The sequence below is a fragment of the Phycodurus eques genome, chromosome 1 (genome assembly GCF_024500275.1).
Source record: "Phycodurus eques isolate BA_2022a chromosome 1, UOR_Pequ_1.1, whole genome shotgun sequence".
In the NCBI taxonomy this organism is placed as follows: domain Eukaryota; kingdom Metazoa; phylum Chordata; class Actinopteri; order Syngnathiformes; family Syngnathidae; genus Phycodurus; species Phycodurus eques.
The window spans coordinates 9,561,958-9,585,068 of NC_084525.1; the positions used below are offsets into that span (position 1 = coordinate 9,561,958).

General features: G+C 42.3%; 1 protein-coding gene across 1 annotated transcript; it reads right to left on the reverse strand.

Moving 5' to 3' along the window:
* Window positions 1-2,102: 2,102 nt before the first annotated feature.
* c1ql4a (complement component 1, q subcomponent-like 4) lies at window positions 2,103-22,881 on the reverse strand. The gene is made up of 2 exons (XM_061677330.1): window positions 22,057-22,881; window positions 2,103-3,316 (listed from the first exon to the last, which is right to left on the reverse strand). Exons 1-2 carry the CDS (start codon window positions 22,600-22,602, stop codon window positions 3,137-3,139), a joined length of 726 nt encoding a protein of 241 aa, XP_061533314.1. The 5' UTR covers window positions 22,603-22,881; the 3' UTR covers window positions 2,103-3,136.
* Window positions 22,882-23,111: the final 230 nt, after the last annotated feature.

The window sequence follows — 23,111 nt, forward strand, 5'->3', positions numbered from 1 at the left end:
GGTGCTATGGTCGACCGTATGTGCTCATTAAATGTCAACATTAGCCAAAAATGTCCACCCTGTCAGCAAGCTTGCATATTTGCTCTTTATATGTACACTATCTGCCAGCAGTTAATTATTATTATTATTTTGTGGGAGCTTGATCTATATGCATTTTTCACACCGTAACATCTACTTAATACAACACATTTTTCAGGGGTTTAAACTTGTACCGTCTGCCTTTTGGACTGATAATTTCATAAAGGTATTATTCAAAGGTATGGACTCAAGTCGCATTGACTTGGATTTGAGTCATGAATTTGATGACTTGACAATCAACTAGACAAAAAAAAAATAATTTTACCTTTATAACAAGATGACAAACTTGGGTTCCTCTTTTTTTTAATGAATGCCTTATGTTTTTGATACAAGAAAAAAAACTTAACCTGAAATCTATTTATATTTGTGTTTGAAATTGCCTCACTAGAAATGTTTGCAGACAAGAAAATTCAGTTTCCTGCGATATGCACAATTCATTTAAGAATAGGAAACCAATTAAGTAAAATGTCTCATTTTCTCGTGTATTCATACTTGCTCTTTAAACAAGCAAAAATATATTTTGTCTTTTAATAAAATAATATATTTAAAATATATTTTATCCCTATACTTGATTATTCCAATCAAATTGTCAGAATACTCTATTACTAATTGCATTACTACTGGATGCAAATTATTATTTGTGACAGGTCTGTTTAGTGTCACTTCAGAAATGAAGTGAGAACAAATAAGTTAAAGCATAGCATTTTCATAGAACAACTGAAAACTTATCAGTTTTGAAGGGGCAATAAACTAAGATCCCCCCCCACGACTGGCTTTGAAGGTGCAAGAATTTTGATCAGTCCCCTAGTTTTCTTATAAAGGTTCAATGCACTTGTTTATCAAATTTTTGATTAATAAATGTTGATTTTAAAATGCATTAAATATAAATGCAGATTAATTAAATATAAATATTATATATTAAAATATATTTTTATTTTGTTTGTAAGATGACTCAAAACTCAAGGTGTAGGACTTGCGATTTAACTTGGGACTTGAGGGCAAAGACTTGTGACTTGCAAATCAATGACTTGGTCCCACCTCTTGTATTATTGTAGCAAGTTTATTATTTTGGATATTTTTTACAGATATTCTTAATTTACTGTATATTAGTGGTTTTTGCTTACCTTATTTTTATGGGTGGCTCAGTCTGATAAAGTTCAGCTCGACACCCTAAACGCAACAAAATAATAAACATTAAATCAATTGTGTCAATCAAAAGTGAGCATTGTTAGCTTTGTGAAGGCAGATTTATTTTTTTCTTTTTGTAAATACAGGGTCTCATCGCGTTGTGATGAGACCTATTAGGTCTCACCACCTTAGTACATGTACACTCACTGACCTATTAGGCCAGTGAGTGTACATGTACTAAGGTACAAATTCCATTGGTTCCTACTTTGTAATTTGAATTGGCTAGCTCAAACAAAGTAGACCCATTATCAATTAGTATTTAGGATATGATTGATTGGTGTGCAGGAAATACTGAATTTAGAATCATAATCAAATTGATATGAATGGTGAAAATCTCACTAATTCGTTCTGCTGGAGTTCGTGTTACCGGCGGGATTTGCAGCAACCGCTCAGGGTTTGAACAGGCTGAACAACATCCACTAAAAAACAACATCCACTAAATTGTCAGACCTTATTTAGCATTTGCACAGTTGATTGTGATATGGTTCCATCTAAAAAGGCATATACTGGCTTGATTTTTTAGATCCTGGGTGTATTATAAATTGAGATCAATTTTGTGGTATTAATATTTGTGTCTTGGACAGTGTCTTAAGACATACAGTATTGGAAATCCATGTTGAAGCATGCAAGCAGTGACTCTGGACTCGGCTTGTTAAGTTCACAGTGTCACGCCATATATTGAATTCTGCAGTCAGACCGAGTGGTGGTAAAGAGAATATTTTTATGACCCCTGCATGTGCACGTCTGTTCAACAATAACACAGAATACACCTAATGTAGGCATAGATTATTTAATAGCAATTGTTTAACCAACCTCTTCAACATACTTTAGCAGACAGATGATGAGATTTGGACATATTCCTAAATAATAACAATAAAAAAAAGAAAATATGCTGTATATGATGGTATAATGTATTGTACATTTAATTTAGATAAAACGGCATTTGTCACTTCTACTGGTCCTTATCTATATACTGCATCCATTCATACACGCATATATGAACAACATTGTAAATAATGTACTCAAATGTCACCACAAACAAAATTGCAATTGCAAAAGGTGATATATATTTTTTTTACTTTGGAAACAGTAAAAAGTCAAATCTTTTTGGCTTTGAGAGACAAACTCACATATATACAGCATAAGGTACACCTGTACAATGAGGTAATACAATAGTTTGCCTTTACAAATATAATATTACTGCATTCAATTTTGATTGACTCTGTCCAAAACGCATGAATTCAATTAACATGCATTTGCTCTATGCCTTATGAGAGGGCACAACATAGAATAATACAACCACATAATAGGCATATTGTGAAATTAATACATTTCTGACAATGTCAATCATAACTGAGTACTGTATTATAATCCTTGTATGGGCAGATTTTTTTGATACAGCTATTGTGTTATATCTTGTTCAGGTGTGTATATTATTATTATATTAATATAATTAATTACTATACATTAATATTGAGCAAAAATGTTGATGTAAATAATTTGCATTTTCCTTGTGATTAATGTAAACACAATTATTGCATAACAAACAATCTGACCAATGGTGTTGTTTTGATATTTAATTTAAGGTCAAACGGATCACATTAGAATATTTTGTATATTTTTGGGTCACAAACTGTACACAAAGGAGGCTGTTAAATGTCGCACATATAAATCAACTTAATTGTAATTTTCCCTTCTCTATCCTCTTCATCCACTTATGTTAATGTTGACCTGTGTGTGTGCTTGCATGCATGCAGGTGTGTGCATAGAGCTCCATGCATGTGTCGTGTGCCTATCCTGTATGAAGTCTGTATGAGTTGTGTATAGATTATTTGAAAACAAGTCTACTCTTCTGATCCAGTGATTATTGTCAGTCTGGGTAGATGAGGAATCCAGAGAAGGTGCTATACTTGTTGATGTTGCCCCCGTGGACCTTGCCGCCATCCAGCTGCACGCACACCTCATCGCCCACGTCCAAATGCAAGATCACACTGTTGGACGCGTAGTCGTAATTCTGATCGGCATCCTGAGCGATGGCACTGGCTCTTACCTGTCACCCGCAAAGGACAAACGCATTAACAGTTAAGAGTACGGCTGGAACAGAGCACACGTGCAAATGAATTCATGACTTTCTCAACAGCTCTGAGCGTTCAGCGGCTTCTTAAAATGAACCGCATGTCAGTCTTCCGTCACCTTTTAGGTCACGTTCAATTATTAAGCACTCTCAAGCGACATGCTCATACGAAAGTATGGGATCAACAGTCATGGCGGTTTAACAGATGGATAGCACAGTGACCTGTGACCCCCAGAGCTGGACTGACACTCAGCCACTCTTCCTTATATTGATTCACTGTGGTAGGGGCTCGGAGGGGTGGAGATCTAAATGCGATTTGGAGATAAGCGACCTCGCCGGAGACGATGAGTCGAGAAGAGACCCAGCATCACTTTCCGCTGTGCCTATTGACCTGTTGCTTATGATCCTATATTCCAGCTCGATATGCGTGATACTGAGTGGTCGGTGCCGAAGCCAGACAGCTTCCCATTTGCATGCCGTGTGCGAGCTGGGACTTATTGACCCAGAGGCAGTGGATCTTTACTTGTTTGCTAGCACATTTAATTGGGTTTACTCTTTCTTGATCTTTAAGTACACATCCCGAGATTGAGGGGAAACAGGATTTCTATATTAGTGCAGAAGCTGGTTAACAACAGAAATACTCTTGGCGAACATACCATCACGTGAAAGTCAGAGGCATAGGCCAGCGATTGTCAAAGTGTGGTGCATGGGCTACCCCAGAAAGAGTCCCCGAATACAAATACAATGGTGCCTTTAGATACGAATGATCCGACTTGCAAGTTTTTTGAGATGCGAGCCAATGTTCAACTGATATTTTTGCCTTGACTTGCAACCAAAAAATCCCACATATAAGCGCTGTATAGTCGCAGTGAACTCATCTCACTTCACATACAGGCAGATTTTTCTTAAAAAAAAATAGGCTTCAAGCTCTTCATCACCAATCCCACTTGAAGCTTACTGTCAAACTAAACATAAAACAAAAGACAATTACACATTGTGTATTTAAAACAACCAAATAGCTTTGCTTTAGATAAGTCTCCACATCCGGGTCACCAGCTCTTCCAGCTCCTTCCCTCAGGTAGGCGCTACCGATCAATGCAAACTAGAACTAGCAGGCATTCCAACAGCTTCTTCCCTCTTGCAATCAACTTCTTAAAGACCTAACCTACCTAACCTAACCGACCTAACCTACAATTCCCTTGCAAGATGCTGGCAATTTTTTTTATTTTTGTCTTGAGTTTGTTGTCACATTTCTGTCAATTATATATTTCTCGTGCACTCACTGTAGTAGTCTCACCACGCTGCACTATTTGCATATCTGTTGATGACCAATACTGGCCACTCATGCCAGAGTAGCATCTACTCCATTTGCACACTGACTGAGAAGTATCTCCAACATTTGCACAATCAACATTGTCCCAGACTATCGTACTACTCGCTTGAAGTCTCGGTGCCCTTTGCACAACGGTCATTGCACCGGACTATTGCAATATTAGTCTTTCGAACTGCTCTAAGTGCTAGAGCACTCTCATCTTTTTGCACAATTGTAAAAAAAATAATAATAATAATGTACCAGCATTACCAGATAACTAGCAACCCTTTATTGCTCAGTGACTGTTTTTCTCAATGTCTTTATGTCTTAAAAGGTTTCTCTGTCAATTGACTGTCTGCTGTCGTACTAGAGCGGCTCCAATTACCGGAGACAAATTCCTTGTGTGTTTTTTGGACATACTTGGCAAATAAAGATGATTGTGATTCTGTTTATCTTAACGCTAACAAACAATGCTAAAGTCCATAGATGGATCAACGAATAAGTTCGGTGTCACAGTGTTATAGCCCTTTAACAAATTGGTATTTAACCACAAATGGTGGTGCAGCACATCTAGACAAATAGAATATCCATGAACAGTCATGCCCACCATTATAAACACCCCTTCATTTTTTGCATAACCTGTTTCATATCTTCAGAAATAAATGTAAATGTACCAAACTAAAATCACCAGGATCTATTAATTGGAGGTAATGAAGTACTGTAAAAAAGAAAATTGTTTTTTTCATCTTAGTGTAATTTCATCCATCCATCCATCCATTTTCTGTACCGCTTATCCTCACTCGGGTCGCGGGCATGCTGGAACCTATGCCAGCTATCTTCGAGCGAGAGGCGGGGTTTCACCCTAAACTGGTTGCGAGCCAATTGCAGGGCACATATAAACAAACAACCATTCGTACTCACATTCACACCTAAGGGCAATTTAGAAACTTCAATCAACCTGCATGTTTTTGGGATGTGGGAGGAAACTGGAGTACTCGGAGAAAACCCACACAGGCACGGGGAGAACATGCAAACTCCACACAGGTGGGGCCGGGATTTGAACCCCAATCCTCAGAACTGTGAGGCAGATGGGCTAACCAGTTGACCACCGTTTTTTCAAAGAAAAAAAACCTGAAAACAGTATGTCCTGTAATATTGGCACCCGTTTATATTTGGTTGATGACAGCCTCCAAACATTTTGTGTATCCATCTATAAGCTTTTTGCGCTTCTCAAGTGGTATTTTCTCACACTCTTCCTTTGCAATTTGTTGAAACTGTTGAACATTTGCATGGTTCTTTTCACCAATGGCAGATTTCAGCTCCCCCAAAAGATTTTAAATTGGATTGAGATCAGGACTCATTGCTGGCCATTCTAAAACAGTCCATTTTCCTTGTCAACCATTCCTGTGTGCTTTTGGATGTGTGCTTTGTTTCTTTGTCTTGGTGGAGGACCCATGATCTTTGCCTCAAACCAAGTCATTTCAGTGTAAGAAACTGAAATGACTCAGTTTCTTACACAAAGACATTTCGCTCTAACTCTCTTGATAATTTTCTTATTTCATGATCCATGTGATACAGTCAAGGCCTCCAGTACCAGATATTGAAAAGCAGCCCCACAGAATTATAGATCTTACACCATGCTTCACTGCTGGCATGGTGTTCTTTTCTTTAAAGACTTCATTGTCTGTAAACATGTGTGCTTTTCTAAAAAGTTCTATTTTTTTTCATCTGTCCATAAAATATTATCCTTTGCTCTTTTGTATCAAAGTTCTCTCTCGAAATTTTTTGTTTCACTTGATACAGAGAGAAAAGTTCTCTCTTGAAATGTTTTGTTTCACTTGATACATTTTCTTCAGGAGATATTCCACATTTAGAACTTAAACTTCATGGATGCCAATAATGGTGAGCATGACTGTACAGTAGATCGATATGTCTGTATTTTATTGGGCGGCACGGTGACCGACTGGTTAGAGCGTCAGCCTCACAGTTCTGAGGACCCGGGTTCAATCCCCGGCCCCGCCTGTGAGGAGTTTGCATGTTCTCCCCGTGCCTGCGTGGGTTTTCTCCGGGAACTCCGGTTTCCTCCCACATCCCAAAAACATGCATTAATTGGAGACTCTAAATTGCCCGTAGGCATGACTGTGGGTGAGAATGGTTGTTTGTTTCTATGTGCCCTGCGATTGGCTGGCAACCAGTTCAGGGTGTACCCCGCCTCCTGCCCGATGACAGCTGGGATAGGCTCCAGCACGCCCGCGACCCTAGTGAGGAGAAGTGGCTCAGAAAATGGATGGATGGATGGATGGATGTATTTTATTGCCCCCAGACCGGTAAGGCACTCACCAGGAGCAGCAGTACAATGACCATTAAATTGAAGGAAAAATGTGTCAAAAACTGTTTCATTCTTAATATTCTATTATGTCATTACTGTAGGATTTTATAAAGTCAAATATGTAATACTATTTTTCTACATTAAAAACAGGTTACCAAAAATATAGTTTTTAGGGGGAAGGCTGGAACAGATTGTGGCATTTCCATTCATTTCAATGGGAAAAGAGGATTTGACATGAAAAGAGTTACGAACATGGTCACAGAAGGAATTAAACTTGTATGTCAAGGCACCACCGCACTGAAAAATATATTTCATTTAAAGAATTAAAAACAGATACAGAATGAATGAAAATCTGCTTCACTGAAGACTCGATTAGCTGGCGACCAGTCCAGGGTGTGTGTAACTGGGACGGGCTCCACCTGTGACTCTGATCCGGATAAGCAGTGTAGAGTAGGGTGGTCCTTATTTGTAGGGAGAATTTGAAAAATTAATATTTCAATGAGCGAAGGCCTGTATATGATGTGAAACCATGAGAAAACACTTCCTGCAGTATAAAAAATTAACAAGCGTACATTTGTTAGGAATGTTTTGAAAAAAGTGCACTTGAAAGTTGGGTTCAAAAGACCCCCAAAGCGCAGCAGAGCTCGTGCCTCGGCGGTGACCCCGCAGATTGCAGCTGCGCTCGATCGAACAAGGACATCTGACCGGAGCGCTGTCCACATCCTCCACGTTGCTGCTGAGGCATACAGCCCAATCCCCTCGAACCTTGCAGTCAACCGACAATCGATTCGACGACACCGGAGGCGCGTCAGGGAGGATGTGGCGAAGGAGATCCGGGAGGCGTTCGCTCCGGACGTCTCCCTCGTTGTCCACTGGGATGGAAAGATCATCGACGATATCACCGACACAATGGCAGCCGAGTACCTTCCCATCCTCGTTTCTGGGGATGGCGTTAACAAGCTCCTCGGCGTCCCAAGCTTGCCCAGCGGGAAGGGTGACGATGTTGCCACCGTGGTTATCAGCTGCCTGGAGGATTGGGGTGTCACCGAACGTGTTGTGGGGATGTCTTTCGACACCACCGCCTCCAACACTGGCGTGCGCGGCGGAGCCTGTGCCTACGTCCAGCAGCGACTCGAGCGGAATCTCCTGCACCTGTCCTGCCGGCACCACATTCTTGAAATCGTTCGGCGCGTGTTTCGCACCGTCGTCTGGGCCCGACATCCAACTCTTCAAACGCTTCAAGGCCAGATGGGAGTCCATCGACCAGACGGTGTTCGAGCCGATTGAGCCAATCCCGCCCACCAGTGACGAAGTCATCATGTTCTGCAACGAGAAGCTCCAAGGTACGCAGCCCCGCGATGACTATCGGAAACTCCTCAACTTGGTGATCGTCGCTCTGGGCGGCGTTCCCCCTCGAGGAATCAGTATGTCCAAGCCTGGAGCCTACCACCGCGCTCGCTGGATGGGCCAACTGATATACGCATTGAAGATCATCTTATTCCACGGACAGTTCAAGCTCACCAAGGCGGTGGAGAAGAACTTGGCCCTCCTCTTCACTGTGACGCTGTACGTGCCGGTGTGGTACGAAGCCCCACTGGCAACCCGTGCTCCGGCCCAGGACCTGGCCTTCTACCGCTCACTCGTGTCCTACAAGGACAAGGAAATCGCAAGGGAGACTTCGAAGGCGTTTGGGCGGCATCTCTGGTACATCTCAGAGGAGCTGGTGTCGCTCGCTCTGTTCAACCTGAGGACCACGTTGGAGGAGAAGAGGCTGATTGTGGCTGCCTTTGACAGAAACGGCGCGGAAGATCCGCCTAAGCGGATTTCACTGGAGCCTGACCTGACTGTCCTGACGAGAAAGACTCTGCCGGACTTCGCTTCGTCAAGCTCTAAGTTTCTCCTTGCCGCCCTTGGCCCGTCGGACTTCCTTGAGGTGGACCCGGCCGAGTGGCCGGTCGGCAGGACTACCAGCTCGCCCGCCGCCGAGTCCCTCAAGGTTGTCAACGACTTTGCCGAACGGGGCGCGGCTCTGATTCAGAGCTACAGCGCAATCCTCACAAAGGACGAAGAAGAAAGACAGTTCCTTCTTCAGGTCGTCGAGGATCATAGACGTCGCTTCCCCACATCCGCAAGTCGACGTTAACCGGGCAACAATGAGTGGGGTTTATTGGTCTCAGTGAGGGGCTAATACATGCAGGTCAGCGTGGGTGACCCAGGTGTACCTTTTTGACACCCCAGCGAGGGGCTAATACACACAGGGCAGCGTTGGTGACCCAGGTGTGCCTTTTGTACACAACTTTAACCGATTTTGGGGGGAATTCTTTTCTCTCCTCATTTTACACCCCTAACGAGTCTTTTGAACCCAACTTTAATGTGCATTTTTTTAAAAAAAAGTAAACTTTTCATCTTTTTTTAGACTACTTCGGCAAATTGGCTTTGGGGCACCTCTTTAATATGTCCGATCGATGTGAAACTTCACAGGAGGGGTTTTCTCATGGTTTCACATCATATCCAGGCCTTCGCTGATGAAAAATCTAAAGTTTGAAAATAAGGACCACCTAGCACTGTAGAGGTGGATGGAAAATATCTTATTGATCTGAAGCCAAGAAAATGAAGGGAGATACTAATTAAGTTGACAATTTGAATAAATTTACAAGTGCTTTTGGGTAGCCATGTGCAGCATTTAGAAGCATAAGACGTGGTAAGTAGCACGTACTATAGGACCAAGGTGTGACAGCAAAAGGTGCAGGTCACTAAACTAAACCAAGAATGTGAAGGGTTTAGATAAGGAAAGTGATCTTTTCCTGTCCTTCCCTCACAGCGTGTAGTACTACTGCCCATACAACGCTCATATTGAATGTGTCATTGTTCTAGGTATATAATGATTTACTTTCCTCATCTTGTTTTCGGTTAGTGCTTTGTCTTTTGTTGTCTTCTTTTCTCAATCCCCTCTAGAAACCTTGTTCTGTTCCGTTACATATACTCAAGTAACATTTTCCATAAACTGTACTTGTCAGAGTACTTTAAATGGACCGTACTTTTTACCTGTACTTGAGTATTCATGTGAAGAACGATCGATACTTTTACTCCGTTACAATGATCGACATGGCGTTCACTACTTTTATTTATTCATTCTTGCGCGTCTATTTTTAGACGCCATCTTCGACTTACGCATAGGGTGCGTGTTGCGCCAACCAAACGGGATCACCAATGTCATTTGACTCCAATTCACCAATCAGACGACACAAGACAGTCACATGATCACGCACGTACCCTTCGCGAGCCAATCAAAATGACTAATTTTGGGGGGAAAAAACAGTCGCGCGACTGCTTATTTTACAGACTCTAAAAAACAACAGCTTTATCATGTAACTCTTAAATTGTGACTGCCCAAACTTGGATATTATACAGTGTGGAATTTGGCACTTTATCATGTGCATTACTGCCACAGTATGGCCAAACCATACCACAATGTTTCAAATTGTTGAGGGTTCAAAGCCTTGCTCAAGGGCACACTGACCAACTGCTGCCCCTATCTGGAAATTTGAATGTTGAAAATGAATAACTTACTGTTTTATTTTGCGCTCTTCACAACCACTTCAAATGTGTTTGTTTTAAAGCCTCCAATGTAAGACAGTTCAATAATTCTGGTGTAGCAGCCGCAGTCACAGGACATATCAGCCATCAGTGGCCTTGTGTCTGGCTCACTGTCCATCTACGTAGGGAGCAGTCAATCTCTGTCACCACCCAGACAAGCTGTACACATCTCCATGACAGCTGCGGAATATGATCTGCAACTAAACCACCAGTACGTCACCCCCATCATTTGGAGCCTTTCTCCCCAATGAGCGTGCTTCAATTTGGAAACAGTCAATCGAGCAGCAACAGAGCCTGAGTTATTGTAAGTAAATATATACGCTCCCCATTTTATTCTCATTCATATGTACAGTATTGTTTACCACCTGTCATCCGCAGCGTGATGTTTCAATATCTGGACAGGACTTGCAGACCGCTTTAAACAAAATGCTGTATCCCACATACAGCATATGGGAGACCAATAATTAAACATGATCCTGTTGTCCACTCATTGGTGTATGAATATTTGCGTGAATTGGTGAATGTGAGGATATGTAAAGCGTTTTGGGCACCACATGGTGTAGATAAAGTGCTATCTATATAAGTGCACTTCATTTTTGTTCCTAATAAAAAAGCCACATTGATTGGAGGAAGTCAGCCTCCCGAGGGGGCTGAACGGTTCTGCAAACTTTTTTTTACTACATGCATACACTTGTTCTTCCCTGTCGGTTGCCTCTGCAATAATGGTATGAATAAATAAAGGAAGAAATAAAATATAATTTGTGCTTTTGGTCTACGTCATGCTGAGTCTTAGAAATTGTATTTGTGCATTTCTAGTTCAGTATTGGTTCCCAACTGCAGTGTGTTGAACACAAGGAAATACATTACATGACTTGGCAAACTTTAAAGGGGTGGTTTGCAAAAAAAATATATATATATCGCATTTGTCATTTTGCTTAAAACTCTCTTTATACCCTGACAGTACTATATGGGTAAAATGATGAGTATAAAATGATGACCCCATCTTGTACCTCTAATTTGATTTGTAAGAAACCACCATGCCAGAGAACAAACAACCAATCAGAAAGTGAAAACGTGACTGACAGGGTGTCAATTATTTGTCGTGCACTCATGCACTGTTACCTTGGGCTTCAGGAGGATTGCTAAAACTATGGCAAAATATCGACATCCGGAAAATGAATTAATAAAGTGAGGCTACATTCAAATCTTGCTAGCAGTTTTAACATTGCAAGGACTTTTAAGTTGTCCTTATGAATAAGAAATTACTGTTGTTGTTTTTTTTGTCTTTGGAGCTTGATGGAGAGATAAAATGTGTAAAATAAAGTATAATCTAAGTGCTTTATTTATTCTGTGGTCATTTAAGGCAAAGCTTGTTTGTTCTTGCTCACATTCAGTAATGTAAGGCATTGTACTTAAAAATACCAAAAAGAGCTGATGCAATTCAGCCCAATGTATGTTTGAATAGTCACTATGATCATTAGGAATTCCTCAAGCAATCCATTTACTGAGTCATGTCTAAAGGTTAGATGGTTGTTGTGCTTGACATGTTTCGTGACAGCCAATATCACATTTGCATCTTTGGCTGCGGCTGACAGTGATGCTGCGGTGGTGAATTGTTATCAACGTAATTCATATATCATCCTGCTCCTTATTTTGGCCAAGCAGCAGCATACAGGAACACGCTTTCACCCCATCAGGCCATGGCGGATTCTCATCACTTAATGTGTGTGAATTCTTCACAGCAAAACAAAACAAACAAAAAAGACAAGTTTTTTGCTTTTCATCAATATGCAAAAACATTAATTGATGCTTTGAGCTCGAGTTGTTGCTTGTGTAGCAATAACACAAGTCATCGATTAATACACCACACAGACAGAGAGGTATGGCGGGGATTAAGACAGGAAGCCAACAGAGCAGCTTGATATGGATGGAAGACACTACTCTCCAGCACGCTGTGTTGATCCTCAAACTAGGAGGTGGGGTACAAACCGTGCGGCAGGGACCCCTAGGGCTTGCCATCAGCAGTCTCCGCCTAGCCCTTTCATTATTTAAATAATAATAATAATTTAAAAAAAAAAAGAACATGGGACCGGGGAAGGGGCGGGGGTGTCCAGAGTCACAGACTGATCAAGCAAGGCTATTTTGTGAGACCAGAGAGATGTGGGGCTATATGAAGTCTTGTTTTCATCTGTGGCGCGGTGCTCCACGGGTAATAAAACTGACAGGATTCATTCACTGTGATATACTGACCTCTTAGAGTGGAGACAATAGAAAAGTAGCTGTTAAACTTACCTAAGAGACCATAGCACATAGTAAGATGGTTCGGGAAGGGCTGGAGTGTGGGCTCCAGTTTACTGTGTGTGTGCATGCGTGTGCGCGCAAATTGAATATTTATTGAAAAGATCGTCCTTCTCCTGTGGGAGCCTGCAGATTACGACAAGTGTCTATAGCATGGAGCCATATCGCAGATTGCTATTACCTGCCATTCAGTGTTATGCTTCATAATGAACAGCAGGATTGTCTTGGTCATATCGTGTAGCTGCACAGCGTGAGAGGAGCTATAACGAATATTATGTGCAGCAAGGCGGGTGTTTCCTCTCATATGAGAACTTGAACCTTACTTTAGGCCTAATTAAAATTCACCTGTATCATATTAGGAAAGTACCTACATGTAGCAGCGAGTGATGACGTTTTAACACTACCTGACCTTTAAGAAGGCCATTAAAAGTGGCCAAGACAGGTGAGAAAACTGTCAAAGACGGAAAGGGGAATTGGGTCTATTCGTCTGCAATGCCTGATGATATTAGTATTATAAATTCGATAGAGATCATATTATGACTACAGTGTTCCCTAGCTATATCGTAGTTCACCTCTTGCGGATTCAGTGCATTGCAGTGTTTTTTGTTTTGTTTTTTTGTTTTGTCATATTTGCATTGCAAACTGTATGTTCCTTTAGTAATTTGAGTAAACTATCTTTTATTTTTCTGTACTTGTTTTTAGGTATCTTTTGCGCTTTGTTTTTAAATGCTTGTAATGACGTAAAGCACATTGAGTTAACTTGTGGATGAAATGCGCTATATAAATACATTTTCCTTGCCTTGCTTTGCCTTTAAAATATGTATAAATAATCCCTCAAAAAATCTCTTAGCTTCTAAATTGAGTTCCTCTGCTTCTTCCCAGTTTTTTCCCTATTCGTGGTCACTGCTTACAGATTAAAGTTTTGCCGTAGGTTTTAATGGCCAGTGTCCGTTCCTGACTCCAACCCTTCCTATTTATCAAGGTTTGGGACTGGCAGTGAGTTGGACTGGCTTGCTACTCACGAGGCTTTTATGTAAACTCACTTGGTATTCCCAGTTGGTCTCCTATCCAAGTACAACTAACCAGGCCTGACCCTGCTTTGCTTCTGAGATCAGACAAGATCAGGCCATCTAATTGACTAATTGCTATTTTTAAATAATGTTTCCTATTGTTCATCGGTGGTTTAGTAGCAGATGGCGGTTTTCCCCACGTACGCCGACTTCCTCCCACATTCCAAACACATGCACGTTAGGTTCATTAAAGACTAAATTCTCTTTAGGTGTGCATTTGAGTGTGAACGCTTGTTTAGACTATACAGTATGTGCCTTGCGATTGAAATCATAGTGCTCTTTTTTAGCTCAACAACAATTTGTGAACGAATCGACAGCACCTCTGCTGGTTGCCGATTTTTCTATAACTAGTTCCACACAATGTCCAAATCCTTAACAATCAGTTTATCACCTAATTGAGTGTTATTTAAATTCTTTATCACTGTATCAGACTGAATAGGACTGGGTACTAGTAAGGTATATCACTGAAAGGGGAAAAAAGAGGGGCAAAACATCATCATGATAACAACATAACCAACTAAAACATACACAAACTTATTAATAATTATGTTAGTGAAGTAGGCTGTCCATTTGCCATTATTTTGTTTAAACATAAGATAATTAGCATGGGGAACAAAATTGTATTATGGCCACAATATAGATTTAACATGCACTTTAAATAGGTACTACATCTTAGGTTTAATAACTTTCCTGTGAACAATATAACTTAAAACTTAAATAAAATTATACTATTGTATCCATGTCCGATGTCTTTACCCTTCGGCCTCTGCCGCTACCATTTCTAGAAAACGTTGCTTACGCAACTGTCTAACACAGAGCCACAGCTACTTCATGGGCAGAAATGTATATTTTTGTTTTGTACAGATGCCCCATGTCTGGGGCTACATAGTAAAGGAAGATACTTTGATAGAAATTATTATTTTTAATTAAATTTGGCAGATGATTGTCCTTGCTCGAGCAACTAACCACTCCCAAATTCAGGAAAAAAAACACGTTAAGCTGCTGTCAGCTCCACAACAACACTACCTGGACAAAAAAACAAAGTCACCTGTAGCAATAAAAGACAATCTTTCTTTGAGCTGACTGCTGCCCTTTTGAGAATATCTAGTGTTTTCCTGTCAAAATCCTTAAATATCATAAATACAACATTTGGACCTGTCTTTAAAGCTACTAAAGCAAAATGATGGTTTGATACCAACATTATCATTACATTGCCTTTGCAGGTTGATTGTGTCATGTCAGCAACATGGACGCTAGTGAAGCAAGACCCATACATGCTCTTCAATCACAAATCCCCAGGCCCCGAATCCCTGTCTGGCTGCAATGATTTGTGAAAGTTAGATTGAGGTGTGAGCATGTCGGGCTCACAGAGTGGGGATTTAGGGAATGTAATAGGTATTGGATCTATGGGAATCCCACGGAAGCCCTGCGGCAGTCAGCACATCCTCACAAAATGTAAGCATCACATTACCAACCTCTTGTTAACACACACGCTGTCCTCATGAGAATTTAGTAGCATTTTGTTCAGCGTAGTGCATTGAAATCAATAATAATGGGGGAAAAAATGTTACTCTGCGTTATTTGTCTGTCTGGGCACTGGCAGACTGGATGGCTTCCTGTCGGAAATAATACATTCATCCATTCATAAAACCTTAACTAGCTTCACAGACCATTCACAAAGAACATTTTAATATATTAAAAAAAATAAAATCCCCCTTAATAAATGAAATCCCCTTTTAAAAACAGCATTTTAGGTTTACTTTGATTATCGTTGTCTGATATTTACATTTGTTTGATGATATTAAACATTAAAGAGTGGAAACTATCTAAAAAGTATAACAGAAAGTGGCCAGTAATTTTTCACTGCACTGGAATTCAGAATTTAGTTTTTTATCGAACATTCGTGTCGCCTCCTCACCATTTTTTTACTCGTGTTCTCATATTAAAAAGAACAAAGACAGTGATCAACTCAGATCAATGTTCAATTATACAGAAAGTATTAGGGCTTTAAAAGACACCAAGGTCACAATTAGATACGTATCATGATCTTTGTTGACCCATGGTTTGATACACGATAACATTTTTGGGGTTTGGGTAAAAAAAAACAAAAAAGAGAGCTTATGATGGCAAAAACTGGACTATTTATTTACAACCCTTAATCATAAATGATTGTAAAAAATAAATATATAAATAAAGCACCTGAGACTCCCAGTCTGTGCTGTAAAACCAGAAATTTAATTTTAAAAATTAATAATTCCCTTAAGGGCCCAATCTGGCCAGGAGTCACCTCAGTGCACCCCCAGCGGTTTCTGGTTAAGTGTGCGCAAAGCATCTCATGTCCAGCCACTTCCACAACATAGCAGCGTAGTTAGTTGAACTAGCATTAGTAGTCTAGCTCGCCAGTAGCCACAGGTTTGATCACTGCGCACCCCTCAACGGAAAAAGTAATCGTGTGACACGCAGTTGGAGGAGGCTTGATGAAGAAATGTGTCTTCACTCCAGACGTATGCTATATTACATTAACTTAAAAGAAAAAAATCATTACAGTAATAATAATAATAATAGTAGGCCGGAAAATCCCGGCCCTGCCTGTGTGGAGTTTGCATGTTCTCCCTGTGCCTGCATGGGTTTTCGCCGGGTACTCCTGTTTCCTCCCACATCCCAAAAACATGCATGGTAGGTTAAGTGAAGACTCTAAATTGCCCGTAGGTGTGAAGGTGATTGCGAATGGTTGTTTGTTTATGTGCCCTGGGATTGGCTGGCGACCAGTTCAAGGTGTACACCGCTTCTTGCCCAGAGTTAGCTGAGATAGGCGCAAGCTGGCCCGTGACCCTCGTGAGGATAAGTAGTGTGGAAAATGGATGGATGACAAAAAAAAAACACATTTTATCATATTGTAGCGTCAGAGGAATCCCCAGCATGCTGAGCGGCATTGTAAATACTTATAAGAATGCTGCTTTCTTGTTAATTAGTGTTAATTATTCCCTAATCGTGTTAGTTATCCCCTAATAGTGTTACTAGACTTTATGTCTGTTCATTTCCCTCTTTTTGTTATTGTTGTTTGTTAGAGACATGCAAACACCAAAGGCATGAAAAAGGTGACAGACCCAAAAAGAAGAAGAAAAAAAACATTGTATGGGTGCCTGAGGGGGATCCCCGGGCCCCCGCAGAGAATTTTTGGGATTTTAACATAAATTAAGCAATCTGGAAGACTTCAAGCAGAACAACATTTATTTACACCGCTCAAGTACATGTTGATGTGCAAATTTAAGATTAAAATAAATTTTGCCTCATTTCTCTGCTTTTTAGTTTTGGCCTCAAAGTTGAGCCAGGCCCATCTCCACCTGCTCCTGATGCCTGCTTCAAGCTGTGCCAATTGAATAGCATCCTTCTCTTTCAGCACTCTCATTCTGGAAAATAATTGACTAAAATCATTGTCTGTTTCACATCATTTTTCACTATTACCAACTTCAAAGGCTAAACCCAAATGCATCCTTCAGGAAAATATTAAGTACAATATTTTTCTGTTTTTAATTGGCCGTTTCTAAATTTGAAGTTAGTTAATTCTGTGTTGTGACATAACCCCTAACATCGCTCTGTCGCTTAATACATTTCACATGAATGTCCATAAACTAATTAGATAATTGTAGGCGCGTTTCCAAATTAATACAAGATGTACTAGTGGATCAGCTCTTGTTGCCGATGTTACGTGTGCTTCGCGGTTCCTCTGGGACCACAACCTCAACATGAAAATACAAAAGACCAGTGCAACAAATACACTGGCTTATCTGATGAGCAAAAAATGTTGCTTAAACGTATGAGTAGCAATAGAGGATGTCCGCTACAGAGGTGGGAAGAGTAGCTTATGTCGGTTGTAAAAATACCCCTCCTTGACCTGTCACCTGGAGGGGTTTGTGTTTCCCAGTGATCCTAGGAGCTAAGTTGTCTGGAGCTTTATGCCCCTGGTAGGGTCACCCATGGCAAACAGGTCCCATGTGAGGGACCAGACAAAGCACAGCTAAAAGACCCCCTATAATGAGTATATTAATGGACTCAGGCTTTCCCTTGCCCAGATACGGGTCACTGGGGTCTCCCTCTCGAGCCAGGCCTGGAGGTGGGGCTTGAACGCAAATGCCTGGTGGCCGGAAATGCACCCATGGGGCGCGGGCGGGCACAGCCCGAAAGAGTAACATGTATCCCCCTTCCCATGGGCTCACCACCTGTGGGAGGGGTCAAAGGGGTCGGGTGGAGTGTGATCTGGGCGGTGGCCAAAGGCATCGAGCTTGGTGGTCAGATCCCCAGCTACAGAAGGTGGCTCTCGGGACGTCTCTGGCAGGGAAAGAGGCCGAGTTGGTGTGTGAGGTCGAGAAGTTCCGACTAGACTTAGTCTGGCTCACCTCCACACACAGCTTGGGCTCTGGTACCAGTCGTCCCGAGAGGGGTTGGACTCGCTTCCATTCTGGAGTTGCCCACGGTGAGAGTCACCGAGCAGGTGTGGGTATACTTATTACCCCTCGGCTTGGCGCCTGTACATTGGGGTTCACCCCGGTGGACGAGAGGGTAGCCTCCCTCCGCCTTTGGGTGGGGGGACGGGTCCTGGCTGTTGTTTGTGCCTATGCATCAAACAGCAGTTCAGAAGACCCACCATTTTAGGAGGGCGTGATTGGGAGAAATGGCGCCCCCCGATCAGAACCCGAGCAGAGTTCTGCTGTTGGACTTGTGCTCATCACGTACTGTCCCTAACAAAATTATGTTCAAGCATAAGGGTGTCCATATGTGCACTTGGCACCACGACACCCTAGTCCGCATTTCGATGATTGACTTTGTGGTAGTGTCATCGGACTTCCTGCCGCATGTCTTGGACACTCTGGTGAAGAGAGTGGTGGAGCTGTCCACTGATCACCACCTGGTGGTGTGTTGGCTCCGATGGTGGGGGAAGATGGCGATCACCCCGGTGGAAGAGAGGGTAGCCTCGCTCTGCCTTTGGGTGGGGGGATGGGTCCTGACTGTTGTTTGTGCCTGGATGGGTGGATGGATGGATGGAAGGTTGGACGGTTGTGCAATACATTAAAATGACTCGTTCACAGGTCTTCATGGCGCAAGCTGGTTGCAGGGCACCATTGATGAACAACCATAATGGACATCCAAACATGCGTTCGGTCATAAGCACAGTATTCTGATCAAATTACTTTTATTGGTTTTATTTCAGAAAGAAAAACACGTGCTGTCCTACAAAATTGATTGGAGTAATGGGCACGTCAGCAGCGCACACGTCTCACTGGCGACGATTAACTTCCGTATGCGCTATGGAAGTTCATTTCACATTTAATGTGTGACATATTTTACAAATAGACTTTTACGGCATTCATGTCTCTCAGGAAAACGCCACACTCCAGGAATTACAGCAAGCCTCAGACTTCAATGAATCACGTCTCTTGGGTCGTTGCGCGCACATGAGCCCCTTACGCACGGTGGGTGTGCCAGAAGTCCGTCCATCCATTTTCAACACTGCTTATCCTGGTTAGGGTCGCGGGGCGCTGGGGCCTATCCCAGCTGACTTCAGGCGAAAGGTGGACTACACCCTGAACTGGTCGCCAGTCAGTCGCAGGGCACATATAGACATGGACAACCATTCGCACTCACATACTGTCACTGAATGGGAACTGTTCCCACGCTGCCCGCACAAAAGTCAGGCGAGTGCACCACTACACCATCAGTGACGTGCCAGATGTCATTACGGGAAAATTACGCATACCTTGGAGATGCGCGGACTAGGAAAAAAAATGCATGAATGGAAGAATATGGCCCTAGTAAAGATGGAAAATAAAATAATACCTGTGCAGTTAATAAAAGTTTTGTAATGGTAGCGGTTTGGACAATGGAAAAATATACAATGGAGCTCAATGCCAGCAGCCTCCGTCCTCGCCTTGTATTTTTCTTTTCAAGATCACTTTTCTGTGTTCTTGCGGCTGACCTTGATGACTTGTCAAGCCGAGACGTGCTGAGCGTGTATCCATTGGTCATTGTGCCTGATCTCGTCCTGGCCTTCGTTGCCAGCCTCCCCGATGCCTCATCTGGCAGCCCACTGTCTCCACACCTCCATGAAGTCATCCATCTTCTTTTGCATCACCTCCCCATATACCCGTCAACTCACTTTCCCTCCCTTTCATATACTCCAAGTGGACATCTCAGCTTGTCCCTTTCATGTCGAGGTACTTGTGTTTCATTCATTCTCGCTCACCCTGTTTTATGTGTCTGTTATGGTGTGAAGGTTAGGATGCAAACAGAAGGATGGGGGGATTTTTCTTTGTTTAAGGGTGGACGGGTAAAATATAAAATCCGAGCACCTTTGGCCGTAAAAAATTAATTAAGTAAATAACGTAACACAGGTCGTTTTATTCTTGTATTCTGAAATGCAACCTGCCTAACACAGTGTCCAGTTTGTAAACCCTAGCCACCACCCCAGACTGACTGCACAGTAGCCTGTGGACTTTACTAGCTCCAAATATGATCAAGTGTTCTGCAATTTTGACTGCACCTCACACCCCTCTTTCTTCCCCACCAGCTGCTCGCTTTCTGTCGAGCCCTGTTAGGCAAGCGTTCTATTAACGGAACTGTTGAAAGAGGTCACCTGACGGATGTCAGATGGACCTCAGTGAGATTAAATAATTGAATTGAATGAAAATATAATTAATGAAGAATCAATGAGCAAGTTGTATAGTGGGCATTCAGAGGATCTATTTTAAAATTGTTTAATTATTTAGCAGGCAAAGATGACTTGAATGACAATACAGGACATTAGACAGGCCACTTGATGTATGTTTGGTTTTGTGCTCAAGTGCATTTCCTTTCAAAATAATGGTTAAGGAGAAATTATTTTCTACATTTGTTATTATATCTGCAATAACCAGAATCACAAGAACAGTACGGATGAGCGCATAGATGTTTCCGTGTGTTTGAATCATTACTTTGATTTCGAGGAGAGAATTTAGTAGATGTGCTTGCATGACAAATGGGTGGGAAAAAGAAACTTTCCTGAATTTTAAGTCCTCTGACAACATTTTAGTGAATAGTGATATATCCTGCCTCTTATCCTCTCTAACGCCCCCAAACACCCACCGCACCCACATCCCCTCTATTCTTAATTAGTGTCTGGGGAATCTGCGCAGGAGTGGATGAGTGGACTGTCAAGTTTGCATTCATTATTAATTTAGCTGAGGTGTCAACTGACTGGACCGCGTAGTGATGGACATTCCTCTGGTGCTCTTTTGCACTTCTGTTTAGGCGATAATCAAACTCGGTGTGTGATCCACTCTAATTAGACTGTTCCTTTTGGTGGCGGCTGCGTTCTGCCACTTGTCATTTAGTCACAGTGCACGTGGAAATGCAAATAAAGATGGCAGGCAGGTGACTTCCGACTGTATGAATTCCCCTTTAATGAGGAGAAAGATTGCTCTTTCATTTCTCACTCACGCCACCTGCTCTGAATGTGAGGAGTTCAATGTTGTTGGTGAACATGAGTCAGTAGTACATTCAGTTAAACACATCTTCTATTGGGTCACTGATAGTGTCGTGGTGCATATGTCTGACTTTTGTACAGACAGCATTGGAATCATTTTAGCACAGTGATGGGATATTCGAGGTGTGATGGTTTTCTGTCTTTATTTGTGCCCTGTAATTGACTGATGTAATGGAAAAATTCCCATTTGATATTGTAAATCTGGTTCCATTGTGTTTTTCTACCTTCAATTGTGAAACTTAACTGTTGGTTTAAGTCGAATACACAAAAAGTGACGCCAGTCTGTCTGCTCAAGAACAATAGAGAAAGGTGGAGGTGTAAAACCGCATCCCTTCAGAGGAAGAAAACACCCCACCTTTGAGACCTCCCTGTTAGTTACTTTGTCTTCAAGTATTTGTTTCAGGTCTTTTCTATCAGAACAAGTAATTTTTTCCACAACAGTGGCAACCAATCCAGGGTGTTGGCTGCCTCTCGTACTCAATCAACTGGGATAGGCTCTACATTCCCTGTGACCCTGAACAGGATTAAGTGGCAGGAATGGATGGCTGGATTGTGCACTGCTTCCACATACCCACACACGCATTTACTCACCAGTCCGTTCTTCTTCAGCTCCGCCCACATGCTGGTGCCGTCGCCCCCTCTCATGAGCACATGGTAGGTGAAAAAGTATATGCCAGGTAGCGGACAGGTGAACTTGCCAGTGCTGGGCTCGTAGTAATTACCTACGTTGGTTACCACATCATCAAACTTCAGTACTTCGCTCCCCTCGTGCTGCTTGCGCAGCCCCGCATAAAAGGCAATTCTGGGAGTGTAAAGGGAGGGAGAATAGCCTCCAGGACCGGGACCTGGGGGACCCTGCGGCCCTGGCTTGCCTGGCTCCCCAGGCGGCCCACGTGCACCCGGGGGGCCGGGGATCCCCGGAGGTCCACGGATGCCAGACCTGATCTTCTTCCCAGAGTAGTCCTGGGGTGGCGGAGATACGGCTGTTAATTCCTGGCCTTGCTGAGAGGTGGTGTAGGGATCACAGACCATCCTGCAGCTTTCAAGCATTTCGTAATGGCTCCCTTCGCTTCCAGTGTTTCCTCCTTTGGTCGTGTGGACCAGCAGTGGAATGGCCACCAGTAGAATTAGAACCATAGCTACACCTACGGCCGCTCCAATCACACGCTTGCGGTGGCTGAGGTGTGAAGCAGCCAGTGTCAGGAAGTCCTCCTCCCCCTTGACTGGAATGGTGCCTGCCAGGGTGAAGCCTCTCAGGGAACCAGTATGTTGTGAAAAGGTGGACAAGGATGTGAGCAAGAGAGGGGGAAGTATATAGATGGGACAATTGTACTGAGAGATGAGAGAGGCCAAATGGCAGAAAGCCAGAGGGACAAAAGTAGATGAAAAGCTCCAAGAAAAATAATGATGTGTCAAGGGGCGATAAAAAAATAAATAATTCTAAGAGAAAGAGGAAGCTTTACCGCTCTGGAATTTGGGATCATAAATATTTGGCCAAAGCAAAAACACTACCAAAAGCACAGTTTAAAAGATACATTTGTGATTCGGTTTCAATTTCAAACTTCTAACCTCTTCATTTATTTACATCAAAGACAAATCATAGTTGGCACCTATTGAAATGAGTGCTGCCAAATTCACTTTAATGG

What these genes read in the sequence shown, in the direction of transcription:
- c1ql4a (XM_061677330.1), bottom strand. Translation starts at nt 22,602, where the DNA reads ATGGTTCTAATTCTACTGGTGGCCATTCCACTGCTGGTCCACACGACC. An exon ending in AGCTGAAGAAGAACGGACTG is followed by an intron (nt 3,317 to 22,056) that starts GTGAGTAAATGC and finishes TGCGGGTGACAG; the next exon opens with GTAAGAGCCAGTGCCATCGC.